This window comes from Balaenoptera physalus, assembly GCF_965194825.1.
Source record: "Balaenoptera physalus genome assembly, chromosome: 7".
In the NCBI taxonomy this organism is placed as follows: Eukaryota; Metazoa; Chordata; class Mammalia; order Artiodactyla; family Balaenopteridae; genus Balaenoptera; species Balaenoptera physalus.
The window spans coordinates 11,337,447-11,358,381 of record NC_138886.1 but is presented as its reverse complement, the minus strand read 5'-3'; the positions used below and the strand labels follow the sequence as shown (position 1 = coordinate 11,358,381).

General features: G+C 41.4%; 1 protein-coding gene across 11 annotated transcripts in view; it reads right to left on the bottom strand.

Moving 5' to 3' along the window:
- DENND1A (DENN domain containing 1A) overlaps positions 1-18,375 on the bottom strand; it is a 533,368-nt gene extending 514,993 nt beyond the window's left edge. For 2 of the 11 annotated variants that reach the window (XM_082467735.1, XM_082467737.1), the window contains exon 1: positions 18,168-18,367. In XM_082467735.1, the coding sequence (XP_082323861.1) occupies positions 18,168-18,184 (17 nt within the window). In that variant the 5' untranslated portion in view covers positions 18,185-18,367. Of the gene's footprint in view, positions 1-18,167 lie in introns of all 11 variants that reach the window. The other 9 variants (XM_082467741.1, XM_082467740.1, XM_082467739.1 and 6 more) reach the window with 9 other exon arrangements.
- Between the last annotated feature and the right edge of the window lie 2,560 nt (positions 18,376-20,935).

The window sequence follows — 20,935 nt, the reverse complement described above, 5'->3', positions numbered from 1 at the left end:
AGCAAACAAATTAAAATAACACAGGGGCCAGGAAATAATGAAATGGGAGAATGGTGAAGGGACATTTCAGAATTACAAGAATATAGCTGACTTTATACAGATCAGAACAGGAAGTTAGGAAGAAATCATCAGGAAAAAGGAAAAAAAAAAAAAAGCTCCGATAAAACTGCAAGTATGATTGCAAGTTTGGAAAAAATTAAGGATATGGTGAAGCAAATAATGCAAGGGAGAAAAAAGGGATTTAAAAACTAGGGGAGGGAGGAGGGAGAGAATATGATTTTTAAAAATCAAGATTCAGATATGACTCTTTTCCAGTCTCAAGCACTTTCTGCGCTACAAACAGCAGTGCACGTATGGCCAAGTCCAAGAACCACACCACGTATAACTACTTCCAAAATGGCATCAATAAACCCTAATCATAAAGACATCTTTTAAGGAGGAGGAACCTAAGTTCCTAAGGATCTTGAACCTTTTCAAGAAACACAAGAATGGTCTAAAGAAGATGCACACCAATAAAACTAAGACCATCAAGGCCTCTGTCAAGCTCAAGGTCCTGAAAGCTTGGGAGACATGCTTCTAATGACACTCCTCTGCTGATCTAAGGCTTCTAGCAAGGCCAAAGTCAAAGCCAGAGCTCAGGTTCCCAAAGGTGTCCCAGCCCCCACAGAGGCTGCAAAGTAGAGGTTTCAGTTTGCCAACATGAGGATGGAAGTACTCATGTGGTGCCCTGGGCTGCTCTTTACACAAGGCTGTTGTTCGGTGATATTTTCTGCATATAAATGTAAAATATAGATACATATCCAGATACAGAACAAAAGAAATTTAGCATAATTTTAAATTCTGAATGGATTATAAAAAGTTATATGACCCTGATGTTAAGAACATGCTCCTTCAAATGGGATCATGACAATGGACCAAAAAGGAAGAAAATGTTATTCTAGCACCCTACATGACCTATGTTAAACAATATTTAAATATTCATAATAACACAATTTTCAGAGTTAACCTAAGGATGAATAAAGGAAAACTTGGTTCTGGTCATGGATCAGAATGAAAATGACCACATAAAAGTAAAAGTACAAGCTTAGAGAAAGTAGAAGAGCTACCCTTCCCTTAGAAAGTGGGGCATCAAAGACACTATTGAAAGTTAATGAGGGGCTTCCCTGGTGGTGCAGTAGTCAAGAATCCGCCTGCCAAGGCAGGGGACAAGGGTTTGAGGCCTGGTCCAGGAAGATCCCACATGCTGCGGAGCAACTAAGCCCATGCGCCACAACTACTGAGCCTGTGCTCTAGAGCCCGTGAGCCACAACTACTGAGCCCATGTGCCACAACTACTGAGACTGCACTCTAGAGCCCGTGTTCCACAACAAGAGAAGCCACCACAATGAGAAGGTCGCGCACCGCAACGCAGAGTAGCCCCGGCTCTCCACAACGAGAGAAAGCCCACACACAGCAACGAAGACCCAATGCAGCCAAAAATAAATAAATAAAATAAAAAATTTTTTTTAATAATACTTTTTTTTAATTAATTTATTTATTTTATTTATTTATGGCTGTGTTCGGTCTTCGTTTCTGTGCGAGGGCTTTCTCTAGTTCTGGCAAGCGGGGGCCACTCTTCATCGCGGTGCGCAGGCCTCTCACTATCGCGGCCTCTCTTGTTGCGGAGCACAGGCTCCAGACGTGCAGGCTCAGTAATTGTGGCTCACGGGCCCAGTTGCTCCGTGGCATGTGGGATCTTCCCAGACCAGGGCTCGAACCTGTGTCCCCTGCATTGGCAGGCAGATTCTCAACCAATGCGCCACCAGGGAAGCCCTAAAATAAAATTTTAAAACAAGAAAGTTAATGAAATAAAGAGGATTAAGTATATTACATTAAAATGTAACCATTATAAAAATTAGAAATAATATAAATATATAAAACAGTGGAGAGGGCAGACAGCAGAAGCAAGAAGAACTACAATCGTGTAGCCTGTGGAACAAAAACCACATTCACAGAAAGATAGACAAGATGAAAAGGCAGAGGGCTATGCAGCAGATGAAGGAACAAGATAAAACACCAGAAAAACAACTAAATGAAGTGGAGATAGGCAACCTTCCAGAAAAAGAATTCAGAATAATGATAGTGAAGATGATCCAGGACCTCAGAAAAAGAATGGAGGCAAAGATGGAGAAGATGCAAGAAATTCTAAACAAAGACCTAGAAGAATTAAAGAACAAACAAACAGAGATGAACAAAACAATAACTGAAATGAAAAACACACTACAAGGAATCAATAGCAGAATAACTGAGGCAGAAGAACGGATAAGTGACCTGGAAAACAGAATGGTGGAATTCACTGCCGTGGAACAGAATATAGAAAAAAAAATGAAAAGAAATGAAGACAGCCTAAGAGACCTCTGGGACAACGTCAAATGCAACAACGTTTGCATTACAGGGGTCCCAGGAGGAGAAGAGAGAGAGAAAGGACCAGAGAAAATATTTGAAGAGATTTTAGTCAAAAACTTACCTAACATGGGAAAGGAAATAGCCACCCAAGTCCAGGAAGGGCAGAGAGTCCCATACAGGATAAACCCAAGGAGAAACACGCTGAGACACATAATAATCAAATTGGCAAAAATTAAAGACAAAGAAAAATAATTGAAAGCAACAAGGGAAAAACGACAAATAACATACAAGGCAACTCCCATAAGGTTAACAGCTGATTTCTCAGCAGAAACTCTACAAGCCAGAAGGGACTGGCATGATATACTTAAAGTGATGAAAGGGAAGAACCTACAACCAAGATTACTCTACCCGGCAAGGATCTCATTTAGATTTGATGGAGAAATCAAAAGCTTTACAGACAAGCAAAGGCTAAGAGAATTCAGCACCACCAAACCAGCTCTACAACAAATGCTAAAGGAACTTCTCTAAGTAGGAAACACAAGAGAAGAAATGGAACTACAAAAACAAACCCAAAACAATTAACAAAATGGTCACAGGAACATGCATATCAATAATTACCTTAAACGTGAATGGATTAAATGCTCCAACCAAAAGACACAGGCTTGCTGAATGGATACAAAAACAAGACCCATATATACGCTGTCTACAAGAGACCCACTTCAGACCAAGGGACACATACAGACTGAAAGTGAGGGGATGGAAAAAGATATTCCATGCAAATGGAAATCAAAAGAAAGCTGGAGGAACAATACTCATATCAGATAAAACAGACTTTAAAATAAAGAATGTTACAAGAGACAAGGAAGGACACTACATAATGATCCAGGGATCAATCCAAGAAGAAGATATAACAATTATAAATATATATGCACCCAACATAGGAGCATCTCAATACATAAAGCAACTGTTAACAGCTATAAAAGAGGAAATCGACAGTAACACCATAATAGTGGGGGACTTTAACGCCTCACTTACACCAATGGACAGATCATCCAAAATGAAAATAAATAAGGAAACAGAAGCTTTAAATGACACAATAGACCAGATAGATTTAATTGATATTTATAGGACATTCCATCCAAAAACAGCAGATTACACTTTCTTCTCAAGTGCGCATGGAACATTCTCCAGGATAGATCACATCTAGGGTCACAAATCAAGCCACAGTAAATTTAAGAAAACTGAAATCATATCAAGCATCTTTTCTGACCACAATGCTATGAGATTAGAAATGAATTACAGGGAAAAAAACGTAAAAAACACAAACACATGGAGACTAAACAATACGTTACTAAATAACCAAGAGATCACTGAAGAAATCAAAGAGGAAATCAAAAAATACCTAAAGACAAATGACAATGAAAACACGATGATCCAAAACCTATGGGATGCAGCAAAAGCAGTTCTAAGAGGGAAGTTTATAGCTATACAAGCCTACCTCAAAAAACAAGAAAAATCTCAAATAAACAATCTAAACCCACACCTAAAGGAACTAGAGAAAGAAGAAAAAACAAAACCCAAAGTTAGCAAAAGGAAAGAAATCATAAAGATCAGAGCAGAAATAAATGAAATAGAAACAAAGAAAACAATAGCAAAGATCAATAAAACTAAAAGCTGGTTCTTTGAGAAGATAAACAAGATTGATAAACCATTAGCCAGACTCATCAAGAAAAAGAGGGAGAGGACTCAAATCAATAAAATTCGAAATGAAAAAGGAGAAGTTACAACAGACACTGCAGAAATACAAAGCATCCTAAGAGACTACTACAAGCAACTCTATGCCAATAAAAAGGACAACCTGGAAGAAATGGACAAATTCTTAGAAAAGTGTAACCTTCCAAGACTAAACCAGGAAGAAATAAAAAATATGAACACATCAAACACAAGTAATGAAATTGAAACTGGGATTAAAAATCTTCCAACAAACAAAAGTCCAGGACAAGATGGCTTCACAGGTGAACTCTATCAAACATTTAGAGACGAGCTAACACCCATCCTTCTCAAACTCTTGCAAAATACTGCAGAGGAAGGAACACTCCCAAACTCATTCTATGAGGCCACCATCAACCTGATACCAAAACCAGACAAAGATACTACAAAAAAAGAAAATTACAGACCAATATCACTGATGAATATAGATGCAAAAATCCTCAACAAAATACTAGCAAACAGAATCCAACAACACATTCAAAGGATCATACACCATGATCAAGTGGGATTTATCCCAGGGATGCAAGGATTCTTCAATATATGCAAATCAATCAATGTGATACACCATATTAACAAACTGAAGGCTAAAAACCATATGACCGTCTCAATAGATGCAGAAAAAGCTTTTGACAAAATGCAACACCCATTTATGATAAAAACTCTCCAGAAAGTGGGCATAGAGGGAACCTACCTCAACATAATAAAGGCCATATATGACAAACCCACAGCAAATGTCATTCTCAATGGTGAAAAACTGAAAGCATTTCCTCTAAGATCAGGAACAAGACAAGGATGTCCACTCTCACCACTATTATTCAACATAGTTCTGGAAGTCCTAGTCATGGCAATCAGAGAAGAAAAAGAAATAAAAGGAATACAAATTGGAAAAGAAGAAGTAAAACTGTCACTGTTTGCAGATGACATGATACTATACATAGAGAATCCTAAAGATGCCACCAGAAAACTACTAGAGCTAATCAATGAATTCGGTAAAGTTTCAGGATACAAAATTAATGCACAGAAATCTCTTGCATTCCTCTACACTAATGATGAAAAATCTGAAAGAGAAATTAAGGAAACACTTCCATTTACCACTGCAACAAAAAGAATAAAATATCTAGGAATAAACCTACCTAGGGAGACAAAAGACCTGTATGCAGAAAACTATAAGACACTGATGAAAGAAATTAAAGATGATACCAACAGATGGAGAGATATACCATGTTCTTGGATTGGAAGAATCAATATTGTGAAAATGACTCTACTACCCAAAGCAATCTACAGATTCAGTGCAATCCCTATCAAATTACCAATGGCATTTTTTACGGAACTAGAACAAAAAATCTTAAAATTTGTATGGAGACACTAAAGACCCCGAATAGCCAAAGCAGTCTTGAGGGAAAAAAACAGAGCTGGAGGAATCAGACTCTCTGACTTCAGACTATACTACAAAGCTACAGTAATCAAGACAATATGGTACTGGCACAGAAACAGAAATATAGATCAATGGAACAGGATAGAAAGCCCAGAGATAAACCGACACACCTATGGTCAACTAATCTATGACAAAGGAGGCAAGAATATACAATGGAGAAAAGACAGTCTTCAATAAGTGGTGCTGGGAAAACTGGACAGCTACATGTAAAAGAATGAAATTAGAACACTCCCTAACACCATACACAAAAATAAACTCAAAATGGATTAGAGACCTAAATGTTAAGACCGGACACTATAAAACTGTTAGAGGAAAACATAGGAAGAACACTCTTTGACATAAATCACAGCAAGATCTTTTTTGATCCACCTCTTAGAGTAATGGAAATAAAGACAAAATTAAACAAATGGGACCTAATGAAACTTCAAAGCTTTTGCACAGCAAAGGGAACCATAAACAAGATGAAAAGACAACCCTCAGAATGGGAGAAAATATTTGTAAACGAATCAACAGACAAAGGATTAATCTCCAAAATATATAAACAGCTCATGCAGCTCAATACCAAAAAAACACAACCCAATCAAAAAATGGGCAGAAGACCTAAACAGACATTTCTCCAAAGAAGACATACAGATGGCCAAGAAGCACATGAAAAGCTGCTCAACATCACTAATTATTAGAGAAATGCAAATCAAAACTACAGTGAGGTATCACCTCACACCAGTTAGAATGGGGATCATCAGAAAATCTACAAACAACAAATGCTGGAGAGGGGGTGGAGAAAAGGGAACCCTCTTGCATCGTTGGTGGGAATGTAAATTGATACAGCCACTATGGAGAACAGTATGGAGGTTCCTTAAAAAAACTAAAATCAGAATTACCATATGACCCAGCAATTCCACTACTGGGCATATACCCAGAGAAAACCATAATTCAAAAAGACACATGCACCCCAATGTTCATTGCAGCACTATTTACAATAGCCAGGTCATGGAAGCAACATAAATGCCCATCGACAGACAAATGGATAAAGAAGATGTGGTACATATATACGACGGAATATTACTCTGCCATAAAAAGGAACGAAATTGGGTCATTTGTAGAGAAGTGGATGGATCTAGAGACCGTCATATACTGAAGTAAGTCAGCAAGAGAAAAACAAATATCGTATATTAGCGCATATATGTGGAACCTAGAAAAATGGTACAGATGAACCAGTTTGCAGGGCAGAAATAGAGACACAGATGCAGAGAACAAGTGTATGTACACCAAGGGGGGAAAGTGGCGGGGTGGTGGTGGTGGTGTGATGAATTGGGAGATTGGGATTGACATGTATACACTAATATGTATAAAATGGATAACTAATAAGACCCTGCTGTATAAAAAAATAAATAAAATAAAATTCAAAAATTCAAAAAAAAACAGTGGAAGAGGAAAGAGAGAAGTATTATAAAGGTACTCATCATCTTTCGTTTCAGGGTATCAACAAATACTGTCTAAAGTTAATTAAATTAAGAGAGAGAGATGTATCTAAGGGTTACGGGTTAACCACCAGAAGAACTGAAAATAAAATCAGTTAGTAGAGGCTGTTCCTGAAGGAGTGTGGGGTAGGGTAGAGAATTACTGCTCTTCATCATGAGCTCTTAAAACTATTTGATTTGTTAACACGTGCATTTATAGCTTTGACTAAAATAATTTTTAACATTTGACAAACACATTCTGTTGGTGAAGCTGTAAGGCAACAAGGCACTATCATACATGGGAATATGAACTGGCTCAACCTGTGTGGAGGAGAATTTGACACTTTTCACTGAAGTAAAATTTTACTTTACTATTTTACAATTTTACTAAAGTGAAATTACATATAAATTTACTCTATGACCCAGCAATCCCACTTCTAAAAATCTATCCCCATGGTATAATGGTATAAATACAAAAAAGGCACATACACAAGACTATTCATTGTAGCATCATATAACACTGGAAGCAACCTAAATGACCATCAGCATGAGACTGGTTGAATAACCCATGGACCATCCATCCAATGGAGTACTATGCTACCGCTACAGAGAATAAGCATAACCTCTCTGTACTACTACAAGTGATCTCTTTAGAGGGTATAAAATGAGAAAAGTAAAGGAGAGAAAAGTGCACACAGAATGCTATCATTTGTCTGAAGGGTTGGTGAGGGGAAGTGTGAATATACTTATGTGTTTACCTTTTTTCTAATGAAATTAAAAATGAAAAAAAATTTTTTAAACTAGCTACCTACAGAGGAGGGATGGAACAGGGTGGTGTGGGAAGGAGAGAAGTTAGACTTTTCTGAATATACCTTTTTTGTAGATTTGGCTTTGAAGCCATAGAAGTTTTTTATATAATTATAAAACAAAATTATTTTTAAAAAGCAATCCCAAAAGACTGAAAGAGAAAAAAAAAAAAAACACTATGAATTGAGTTGGAGACACAACCACAGAGAAACTATTTCTAGTGGTTTTAAAACAGTAACTACTACATATTCCTAATGTGATATACTCTAAGGACAAAAAGAATCGCCAAATTGAAAAAAAAAAAACCAAAAACCTGTTTTCAGTACATACTGTTGGTGGTTGCTGTTGAGTTTTTGGTATTGCTGTTGAGTTTTTGGATATTGTGGGATAAAGCAAAAAGAGTACTTCTGTTGGTGTCATTGGAAATCAGGACTTTCAACATGAGTGATAAGAGATTCAGATATAAGAATAATGAGGTTAAATTAAAATGCTATGGTCTTGAATTGTAAATACCAATGTGAACATGTGATGTAGTTACCTTAAACACACACACACACACACACACACACACACACACACACACACACACACACTCTTCCTAGTTCTGACCCCTGGAGAAGCCTAGAAATAATGCTACTAGGTTATTTCTAGTAGCAAATAATAATATTTGCTACTAGAAATAACCTAGTAGCAAAAAAAAAAAAAAAAAAGTTCTAAAACCCAGACTCTAATCTCTAACACCATTTCCCACCAAAAGGAAGCAAGACTCCTTAGAGGAACAGCAGAAAACAGGTCTGGAGCAGGAAACATGCAAGATGAGTCTGCAACATGTCATCATACCAAAAGGCAAGGGAGCTACTAAAAACTACTGAGATTCTGTCAAAAGGACTCTAGAAATTAACTTAAAGAAGCTTCCACTAGACAAAGATAGGGCAAATTAACATCAATGAGGATAACTACAGTAGAGTGAAATACAGCACACAGGTTTAAATCTATGCGTTTCAAGTAATAGAAAGAAAAGAATCAGTCACCTTGGGAAAATGCTAGGAAACTAACTCAGTCTGAAAAACGAATAAACTGAATCAAATATTTATTCTGCCTTTCCTATATGAACTGCACCTTAGGGTAACCAAATAGTTGATATGCAGAAGTTTTTCTTTATAGAAGTATTCTAGCTAATATCAAGAAGAAATGATGGAAATAAAATATCACCATTTTATAGCCCCTAATAAATTAATGGATCAAAAAGAGATAACCAGACATACTTTACTTCAAAATAATCTAGGACTAGGAGGCAGAGGAGCTTTATGGTCAGTTATCTATAAATGGAACTAAGAAAGCCATAAATTAGTAAGTGCTGAAACTGAGTGATGGGCATTTGGGGGCTCATTATACTATTCTCTCTACTATTATAACGTCTAAATTTTTCCAAAATAAAAAAATTTAAATAATTTTAGCACTCAGAAAAAAAGGAATGAAGTTATATTAAAAAGACAAGAAGTGAATACTGATACCAGGTAAACAGATAAATATAAATGGGGTAAATCTTTCCTAAAACTGAATAAAATGTTTAGTTATTGGTGAGAGAGGAGGCATAAAATATTCTTAAACGCTATTATCATTTTAATTATTTACATGCTCATCTTATCTCTCTTAGTAGACTTTAAGCTTCTTTTCTCCCAACCAGTAAGAGAAATAATGCTTTGCACATACCAGGATCACAAACCTTCAAATAAATTCAGTAAAATATATAACACATTATCCTAACATACTCATAAAGAAAAAGCAAATACTTTGTCTTTAAAAAAAAAAAAAAAACTATAAAAAGGAACACTTGCTTTCTTTTGACTTTTTTTTTTAACTCTAGGTTCTTCAGACAAGAGTGTCCCATCCACTCCAAACAATATTAATGACAGCTGCCATTTACTAAACGGTCATTTTTCTGCTGAGGGCTAAACATAAGGTTGCTTTTAATCCTCACAACAACACTAGAGGTGAATTTATTAGCTTCCTTTTATAAATTAAAAAACTGAGGCTCAGAAACTTAGAACTCAGATGGGGATCGTGCATGTCTGTGGGGACTCAAACCCTAGTGTCTCCGAGGCCCACATCCCTCTCGCTCCTCTCACGCCCTGGAGTATAAGAACTGTTTGCCTGAAGTCAAACAGCATCTTTCTCTAGATTGGCTTCCTTCCTCCTATTTATTCATACAGTCTAGGCGAGATCAATGCAACATCCCTGAAACCTTTCCTGTGGCTAAAGTGAGTTCAGAAGTTTATTTTTTCTCTTCCTAAATCTAACATGGACAAATTTCCCCTCAGCGACTCGGCCCAGCCCACTTGAAATCTTACTCATCTAAACAAGCACACACATTCACTACCGCGCCCTTAAAGATTTCTTCCTTTCTCACCACAGACTAAAATGCCTTCTCCCAATTATAACTTTTCACTTTTCCTCAGAAAAGCAAACACATTATATAACCAGTCCTCACCTTCCAAACACTCATTTATAATATAACTTTGCTAACCTTGGCAAGTCATCTTTGATTCTTCTCTCACCTCTTACATGTAATTTGTCACCAGGTCTTGTCAATTCTCCCTAAAATCTCTCTCAAAGTCGTCCTTTTTCTTTTGAAAACTAAAACCTCACTTTGGACCTTGATCTTCTGCAGTACAAACTATAACACTTCCATAAACCAGTGGTCTCCAATTTTTTTCCATGCATTCCTCCCTATCAGTAAAAAAATTTGGGCATACATCTGATATATGTATTTTTATTTATAAATTATAAGAATGTCTTACTACAGTCATCTACAGTATATTATTAGAAAACACAAAAACAAATTTTGAAGATTGATATAGAAACAAATATAGGTTCTAACATATTTTTTTCACACCCCCAGCATGTGGATCATGCTGCACAACCCGGAGATATCACTATTCTAAACTACTGCTGCCAGAGTAATCTTCCTAAAAACCCAAGTCCGATCATACTACATTCCCAACTCAATCCTTCAATGGCATGAGGTCCCAGTAGCACAAACCTGCTTTTTCAACTTCATCACCTATAATCTTTTTCCACATATTCTGTATTTCAGCTATACCTGTAATCTCCCTATCTCTTTTACACACAGTTCCTTTCATCTGGAATGTCCTTATGCCTGACATACATAACAGTATCTCTAAGAGAAAAATACATTCTTTTTTTGTTTGTTTTGTTTTGGTTTTGGCTGCACCGTGCCACATGTGGGGTCTTAGTTCCCCAACCAGGGAACGAAACTGTGCCCCCTGCATTAGAAGCATGGAGTCTTAACCACTGGACCGCCAAGGAAACCCCAAAAATACATTCTAACTGCCATAACCAAATTACAAATAAACTTTTGGGATGTAACCTACCTTTTCTACAAGAACTCATATATTTTGATCATATATTTTGTTACTTCCTTTATTTGGCTCCTTTTCAAGTCCACACTTAGAAATACTTAGAATGGGTATGGATTTCAATTAAAGTAGAGGAGACCAACTTTGCTTTGTTTCCTTTGGTTTACTTCCTTGTTTATCTTTCCATTTTAGAACAAAATCCTTTTAAGCAAAAAGGATGTTTCAAATCCAGAGATTAGTTCCCCCTAGGGCCAGGTAAAAGGCTGAACCTTTGCAACCCACAAGAATTCCTGCCAGGAACTTACACAGATTTAACAGCCTGAATAAAAACATGTTTTCCTACAGCAATACTCCAGGTTTTTATCTTCCCTGCTTCAACCTTCCTATCTCCTGTGCAAACCCCTCCAAGTTGACTGCAATGACTCAGATTAGAATGATGGAGATGCAGCAAAACATTTTCCAGAAAAGTCATGAAAATTCAAGGGACTCTGGGTACTAATAATGGGGAGCTCAGTCTCCAGCAAGACTTCTGTTCCACCACCCCAAGTCTTTGTACTCTCTTCTATGGAGACTGGGAGGGGAGCGCCGAGGTGGAAAGAGGAAAAAGAGGCAGGGGAGGGCCCTGGAGAGGAAGTCACATTTCAACTCCCTAGTCTTATCCCACAGAAGGAAGATATGTCAGTTGGGCTACACAACAGGCCTCAAGAAGAAGCCAGCCTGTGGTGCATTTTGGTAATGGAATCCTTTAATGGGCTATCCAAAAAAAGCCTGGAGCAGAGCAATCTTAAAAAGCCAAGGCTGCTTCTCTGTATCAGAAAACAATGATGGGCTTATCCCCATTTCCAAGTCATAAAACTTCTGCTGTTCTTCCTCCAGAAATCCCTCCTCCCTTCTCCAGATCTCACTTTTCTTTCAGTTCCAGTTTCACCCTCTTCTGAGAACCTATCTCTGTCTACTCTGATCTTTCGTTTTCTATACAACTCATGTGGGCCAAATCATAACCACAATGAGATATCACTTTACAAAAGTGGTGCAATTGCTTTGGAAAACAGTTTAACAGTTCCTTAAAAAGGGTTACCATATGATCTAGCAATTCCACTCCTAGGTATATACCCAAGAGAAATGAAAACATATGTCCCCACAAAATGTTCACATCAACATTATTCCTAACAGTGAAAAAGTGGAAACAACCCAAATACCTAACAACTGATGAATGGATGAATAAAATGTGGTTTAACCATACAATATTATTCAATGATAAAAAGTAATGAAATGCTCGTATACGCTATATCATGAATAAACTTGGGAACCATTATGTTTAGGAAAAGACAAAGGATTATATTTTATATGATTCCATTTATATGAAATGCCCAGAATTGACAAATCTATAGCAACAATAAGTAGGTTAGTGCTTGCCTACGGCTGAGAGGGTTTGAGGGGAATGGGGAGTGACCACTAATGGGTATGGGGTTTCTTTCTGGAGTGATGAAAATGTTCTGGATTTGGATAGTGGTATTTGGAGTATACTGAAAACCATTTAATTATATACTGTAAAAGAGTAAGTTTTATAGTACGGTTTATTTAATAAAGTTGTTTGCAGATTACCACAGCCTACAAGGCCCTGCTCAGGGCCCCAGTCTCTCTCTGACCTCACCCCAGCCTCCCTGCCATCAGTCACTACCCAAACCCACTATCAGTTCCTGAAATCCGTCTAGGGTTTTCTTGCCTCGAGGCCTCGGTATATGCTCCACTCTGCCTGGAATGAAAAGTCTTGTGAGTTTCTTTACATGACTAATGACTTCTCATCCTTTAAGTCTCAGCTCAAATGTCATCTCCACAGTAAGCCCTCCCTCACTACTCTTATCTAAAATAGGACAGCCGCTCCCATCATCCTCTCTTAGCATCTTGTGTTTATAGCACATCCACATAGCTTTATGTGAACCGATTTTTTTTTCACGTGAACTGATTTTTTTTAATCTGTCAGGTCCACCAGATTGTAAACTCCATGAAAGTAGGATTAAATATTATTCCCATTAACTCCCAATGTCTAACAATTCCTGGCATTTTAGTGTCTATTAGGTGGTAATCAACATTTTTATTTCCCTGTGTCCTGTCTTCACACATACTGCTCCCTCTTTTGAGACTACTACCACTACTGCCACCACCACCATCACCACCATGATCAGCACAGCCATCACCATGGCTTCTACTCCCTCTGCCACCATTCTTACCCCCTTCACACCCTTACTCATCTCTCCTGTCTCAACTGAAACATCATCTTGACGAAGCATTCTTTCTTTGGAAGCCCTCCTTAGGAGACAGTCTCTCCTTCACTTATTCACCTATTCATCACCGGCTCCATCTCCACTATAGCAATGATCTTATTGTCCGACACTCAGGTTTCCTGGAGGGGAGGGGACCTGGAGGGAGTGGTTTTGTTGTACACTCCTGTCTCACTACTATTTTGGAGAGCCTTAAAGCAAAATCTTTTCATTTTTGTGTCCCTAGTACTTAGCATATGACTGGGCACATAACATAGTACTGAAGACAAGTCTACAGGCTAATGCAGAATAAACACCACCACAAAGCCAAATCAGCTGCCCTGTCCTGTCTGTATGCCTTCATATCTTTGAGTATGCTTTTCTCCAAGTCCACAAATGTCAGGTTTCTTCAAACTCACTTAGAATACTTCCTTCAATTACTTACAATCCACTTCCTGCCCTTGGTGCCTGGAAACAATTTCTAGGATGTCACCACAAGCAATATTAAACTGCCACAGTTTCCTGCTGTGTGTCTACATTATCAGTTAAATTGCTTCATATTAACCACATTCCAGTCCACTGGGATCACTCAAACACTAAATAAGATTTAAACATACCTGTTGAAGACTGGCAGTTACCATTGCTCCTTTTCTCTCTCTAGATAAATAAATGTCTGCTCAGGTTTAAGGTTTAGGAGCTTTCCAGAGTGCTACCTGCATACTGGTGACCTTTTCTTTCCTTTGTCAAGTAGATGTTTGGTCTGAGGCAAGACAAGTTTCCTTTATTAAAATGAACATGAACACTCTTCAGAAAAAATAAGGAACTGCTGCCTAGACCAGGACAATTTGGCTTAAAAACTTAACACTTAAAAACTCTTCCTCCTCAAGAGTTCAAATAGCAAACTGTTATTTTTTAGCTCTATGTACCTTCAACCCAGAGCCTTTAGTTCGGAACTTAATTCAGATCCTAACTATTTCTTAAAAGCATTCCATAAACTCTTCCTAAACAACATTATGTGTCAGGTACTGGGTTTGACACAGGGAACTCAAAGACAAGTAAGACAGTCCCTGCTCTCAAGAAGCTTATGTCGGGCTTAGTATAGGAGGCACACAAGGAACTGGATTTAGTGCTATGACAGTGATAAACACAGGGAGCCACAGAAACAGACAAAGGACACCTGGCCTAGGTGGGGGGAGAGGGTGCACATATGAAGGACACCTGGCCTAGCCTGGGGGGGCGGTCCACAGATGGACACCTGGCCTAGGTTGGGGATGAGGGGGCACGGATGAAAGACACCTGGCCTAGGTTGGCGATAAGGGGGCACAGATGAAGGACACCTGGCCTAGGTTGGGGACGAGAGGGCACGGATGAAGGACACCTGGCCTAGGTTGGAGATAAGGGGGCACAGATGAAGGACACCTGGCCTAGGTTGGGGACGAGGGGGCACGGATGAAGGACACCTGGCCTAGGCTGGGGACAAGGGGGCACGGATGAAGGACACCTGGCCTAGGCTGGGGACAAGGGGGCACGGATGAAGGACACCTGGCCTAGGTTGGGGAAGAGGGGGCACGGATGAAGGACACTGGCCTAGGTTGGGGATAAGGGGGCACGGATGAAGGACATCTGGCCTAGGCTGGGGACGAGGGGGCATGGATGAAGGACACTGGCCTAGGTTGGGGATAAGGGGGCATGGATGAAGGACACCTGGCCTAGGCTGAGGAGGGGTGGGGGCAGGGCACTGGCATCAGGGTAGGATTCCTCGGGATGGCATCTGATCTAAGGCCTATAAACACCCATTCTCTCATTTGAAAAATGTAGCTAACAGTAGCTACATCATTGGACAGTTGTGAGGATTTGATAAAATGGTTCACATAAAGCACTACCACCATGCCTGACACAGAGATTGTGTTCAACCAGCCTTAGCTCAAAAGGAAAGACTGAACAAGCACTGAACCTCAACACCTGTGCCTAGCAACTCACCTGCTTTACTACTGATCATATAACAGACACCAGCTTCACAATTACACAGAGTATTGTTTTTAATCAATTTTTATGTTTTAATGAGAGAATGTTGAGTCCTGCTCTGCATGTTCAGTCTAATTCCTGGATTATCAAAACCTTTTTCTCCATTACCTGAAACTCACAGTTCTCTTGACATTTCTGGTATAAAATATAGCAGTTTTCTTAAGTCTTTTGATGGAGAAGGTATAAAAGAAACTAACAATTACCGACTTTTTAATATGGGCCCAGCAGTGATGTTGATACTGTGTTTATTGTGCATAATGACCCTGCAACATATAGTCTTCCCCATTTTACCCTCAGAGCAACTGAGGCAGAAAGAGGTATTTTGTACAAAGTTTCGTAGTCAGCAGACAAAAGAACCGGAATAGGAATCCAAATCTGATTCCACATTGTTAGCCTGACTGGACCACACAATATCAGAGATGAGGAGAGAAAGCACAGGCGGCCAGAGCGCTCTCCTGCTCAGAGGGGCACCCCATGCTCTCCTCCCCCACCCCCAAGACTGTCCTACACAACAGAGCCCGCACACTTAGACTTCACCTCAGCCGGGTGGACACCTTGAGCTCAGTCTGTTCTTTCCTGTCAGGATGGAACAGACGGTCAGTAGTAATCAAAGCCCTGTTTCCCCCCAAAATTAAGGCAGCGCCTAAGAAGATGGCTTCCTCACCACCTGCCCATCCTCATTCCTACCTGCAGGCAGAAGCTACACAGTCAACAGTCACCATAAATCACAACTACTTCTCAGAATTTCTCTCTTCATACTCTCTTTCAGCCTCACCACAAGCTAACATAATTCCCATGTCTAAGTTTTTATCACCGAGCAGTCTAGTTTCAAGATCAAGAAGGCTATTCTTTACACTAATTTGCTTAATAGAATTTCATGCATTAGTATAAGTTCTCTTGCCCAAGCACTCAGAGATAGGCTCCACAAAACAGTCTTAAGAAATGTATTTGTCAACCTGCAACGTTCAAGAGCAAGACAGAGACCTGATGCCTAGTCATCCGAACTTCCACTTGTTGGATCTTCAGGCTGATTCTGACACTGACTTGCCTCATATCTGGCAAGTTTCTGAACTTCTCTGTAACAAGAAAGGTAAGCATCCTCACAAGTATACTCTGCGACTCTATGGTGGCTTTTGTGAAGTGTTTCTAAGTGCTATTGAAATCCCAAGTTTACAACTCTTACTTGGAAGCAGGAGCTAAACTTGAAGTGCCTCTTTAATCCCAATGCTTCACACACTACGTCTTTTTACCTCCCAAGCTTCCTAAGCTCTTATTTGGAGCATGCTTCGTTTCCCCCTCATTTCCACAAAAATCAAGAATTAACAGTGTACTCATCCAACTCTTCCATTTTCATTATCATAAGCAAACTTTTCTAGTCTCCGGGCTGCTGCAGCCTGTTATGACACATTTTGTGAATGGAGGCCTAAGCCGGTCAGGGGACTACAAGGCTGGGCAAAGGACACACTGCATGGACATCGACGGGACAAGAGATGCAATGCTTGAATAATTATTAGATTTCACCCATAAGGCCCTTCCCCTTTCAAACTTCCCTAGCATAACTCACAAAATGCTGAAGTAAACACATGTCTCAGACTTTCTTGTAAGCGGGTTTAAAGTATCCCATGAAAGCTTTTTTAAGGAAAAGCCTGCGCTGCTAACTGGGTTTTTCAGTGCCGTTAAACAATTCTATTACTCATAGAGAAAAAGTGAACATTTGTTAGTGATTAGAGATAAGGCATCTCATGTTCTGGAACTGAGGAAGGGAGAGGCCAAAAGAGGACCTGGCTGGGAGGGGAGATAGAGTCCAAACCAACACACCCAAATGGGACTGCATAAAAGTTGCACTTTCCAAAGTCAACTTCTAGGTCTAGAAAGAGGGCAACAATGTTTCAATGGGTTCCCAAGTCAGATGTATCAACATTTTCCCGGGAAAACTAACCCCTCACCAGGGACTCCAGATGAATGAATGAGTGAGGGAATTTGCCAGACTGAATTACAAAACCTTTCCAACGATTATCAAGATCAGGTGCTCGGTTACAGCACAGAGGTATCTTCCCTCACAGCCTTTGGCCCTCGCTGTGGGGAGACTTGCATAGACAGGAGGGGGAAACAGGAGAAGAGAGAAAAGGGCCTTCCTCCCCAGGCCATCCAGACCTTCAGTCCCTGAGTGGCCCCTCCCTCTGAAAATCTCACGCGACTTTTATGGGGACCCACAGGCCTTAAGCAGCCAGACTGCCACCTCAGGACCTGCCCGACTCTCAGGGGCGCCCCAAACACCCATTTGGGGAGTTGCTTCTAGAGATTTCTCGCCCTCCCCCCAACAGTTGTGTGACCGTTTTCAGAGGCTCTCTGTAACCCCGGGGAGGGGGCCACCTTGTAATCTCAGCTGTTCCCGCCCTCAGGTGAGGAGGGGACAACTGACCACCAGCGCCCTTCCACCCCGCGCGCACCCCGCCCCCGAGCCTCCCTGGATCGTCATGGCAACCGTCCCCCTCCCCGCGTGACGCCGGCACGCGGGGAGCCCCTTGGGCCCCGGCAACAAGTCCCCCGCGCGGCCCGAGGCCTGCAGCCCTTGCCCTGCAGCCCTTGCCCGGCCTCACCGCCCCTCGCCCTGCCCGGCTCCGCCCGGCCCGGCCGCACTCACTTGATCCTGGAGCCCATGGTCCCCGGGCCTCCTCATGGGCCCGCGGGCCCCGCTCGGCGCTGCGCTGCCCGCCCGCCCGCGGCCGACCGGCCTCCCTCCGGCGTTCTCCCCGCCCCTTCCTCCCTTCCCTCAGGCTGGGGCCCGCCCGCTCGAGGCTCGCTCCCCCGCCGCCGCCGCCGCCGCCGCCGCCTCCCGGGGTTAATGCACTCGCTTCAGCCCGGCGAACGCCATGGTCGCCGGCGCGCGTGCCCGGCGCGCACCGCCCCCTCCGCCTCTCACACCGTCGCCCCCTCCCGCCCGCACCGCCGCCGCCCGTGGGGGCTGCCGGGAAGTGTAGTCCGCTCGCGGGAGGCAGTGCCGCCTGAGGGCGGTTGCAGCGGCGGGAACCGCGCATCCGCCGGGGTGGACTCCTGGAGCTCGGTGCGTGGTGCTTTCCGGGTGCAGGCACCTAAAGAGCTCCCCTCCCACTGTTCTCCTATAGAAACCAACACCTACAACCCCTCTGAAAAGATCTTCATCCCATAGAGACCCCCAAGCTCACCTGAAGAAACCTTTACCCATTCCTCTCCTGTGGGGTCCTCCCACCGGGTGGCTCTGGCGTAGAGATAATCTGTCTCCCATTCAGGCCTCCAGGAAGACACAACTTTTTCCTTTGAAAATCCCATACCTTTCAGTAAGTTCCTTAAGGGAGCCATAGCCCCTCTTCTCTGTCACACCAGACACTTCCCCAGCATGGTTCTTGATGGAGACCCCCTTAGACCTTAAACCTCTTAGACCTTTAAGGAGACCTCACATCCCCACAGGAAAGCCACCTGAGGGCTTCATAGGACCCATTTAGTGGCTCTGCTCTGCCCTACCCTTGAGGATCTCTGCCTCCCTTTGTTAGCCATTTGGGGGGCTCCAGTAGAGAAATCTCATGTCACCATAACAGTCCCTGATAGAGACTAAGTCAAGGCAAATGAAGGTACTTGAGAGCCAAGATCGCCAACCTGCTCCCCCTTGGGCCTCATTTTAATGAATGCCCCAATATCATCCCCTCTAGGCCTGGAGGAATCACAAAGGCAGCAGTAATGATCACTACCGTTAGCTACTGGTCAGTGCATGGGTGAATGAGTGCCCTCTCTGAAGCAGGCACTCTATTTCCCCTACATGGTTAGCACCAATGCTCACAATAATCTTGTGAGTTTACCCCCTCTTTTCACAAAGAGGAAACTGAGGCATGTGTTCAAGGTTACATAGCTAGCAACTGGTGGAGTGGAGATTAGCATCCGGGCTGAATAATGCCAGACATGTGACATAGTTATGCTTTAGGATGGCACCTTTGGCCACAAGTCAGAAGACACTGTAGGTTCATGGTTCACTTTTGAAATTAGGCTTTTCTTCTCTTTTTTACACTTTTCTGTTCTGAAATTCCATTCATCTCTTCTAACATTTTAGCTCTTATAAATTCACGGAGTGGCTCTCCACCCCACAGTCACTACAGTAACTAGTCCCAGCCAGGCAGGGAGCAAAGAAAGCAAGAACTCCTTTTGGAGTTACATTCTAGATAAAGATAATGTCTCTCTTTTTCCTATGCCCTGAGGTTGTTGAAGGCATAGAATGAAGTTTTTTGAATTCAAACAAACAAACAAAAATTTAAAATGTCCAAACTGCCATTTTGAATTCAAAGTCTTTTGCATCCAGACACCAACAGTGACTTATAAACAACCCCAGGAGCAAAGCTCTGCTAGACAGGCAGGGCCTCTGTGGTGTTTATTCACCTAGTTTCCTATGAACCCTGTCCAAGGAACAGTTGTTATCAAGATCTTGCCTGGAATGAGCAGCCAGTTCAAAAGCTCTGAGCAGGAGACTATAAATAAAACAGAGTTATTTGGTGGAGGGCAAAGCTGGCTGCTTTTCAAAGGAGGTTGTAGCCATCCTGGCCACAAAAATGTCTGAGTGCCTGCTGGGTGGTGGTGGTTGTGGTGGTGTGTGTGTGTATGACAGAGGGGGAGACTGGATAGGGAGGGTTATATATCTGTCCAGGTGGCCTCTGAGACTGCAGGGTGGTCTGGGGAGAACGCATTGAACTGGGAGTTAGGAGCCTGGTTTCTAATGCTAGCTCCATCACTGACTAGCAGAGAGATTTTAAGCAAATGGTTAGACAATCGTCTGCTTCAGTTTCCTCCTCAGTAGAATGGGGTAGAGAGCTCAAGGAGGAGCTCACATCACAAGAGAGAGTGTGATGGAGGAATTAAGAGGGCAGGCTCTGGAGCCAGACTGCCTGGGTTCAGATCTCAGCTCTGTCTCTTACTAAATATATGCCTTCAGGTAAGTTATTCCCTTTCTCTGTGCCTCAGGTTCTTTGTCTGTAAAATGGAAATTATGGTAATGGCTCTATCTTACTGAGGTGGCATGGGAATTAAATGAGTTAATGACACAAAGTACGTAAACAGTGACTAATATATAGTAAGCACTCAAAAATTATCAGCAACTATTATATGCAAGACACTTAGCACAGTTTGGCTTCTATTATTAATAGTAATAATCTTCATAATAAATAGTCCTGTACTTGAATTCAGTAGACCTGAGTTCCCAGTCCAGGATGTAATTGTTTACATTCTGAAACAATTAGAAGTCAGTTCAACTGTGCACTGAAATAACTGAAGAAGACTGAAATAACAGTGGCTGAAAAAAATAGAAGTTTATTTCTCTTTCACATATGGTCAGGAGATGAACATTCCAGAGCTGGTATGACAATTCCATAAATCATACTCTAAGATTTGAAG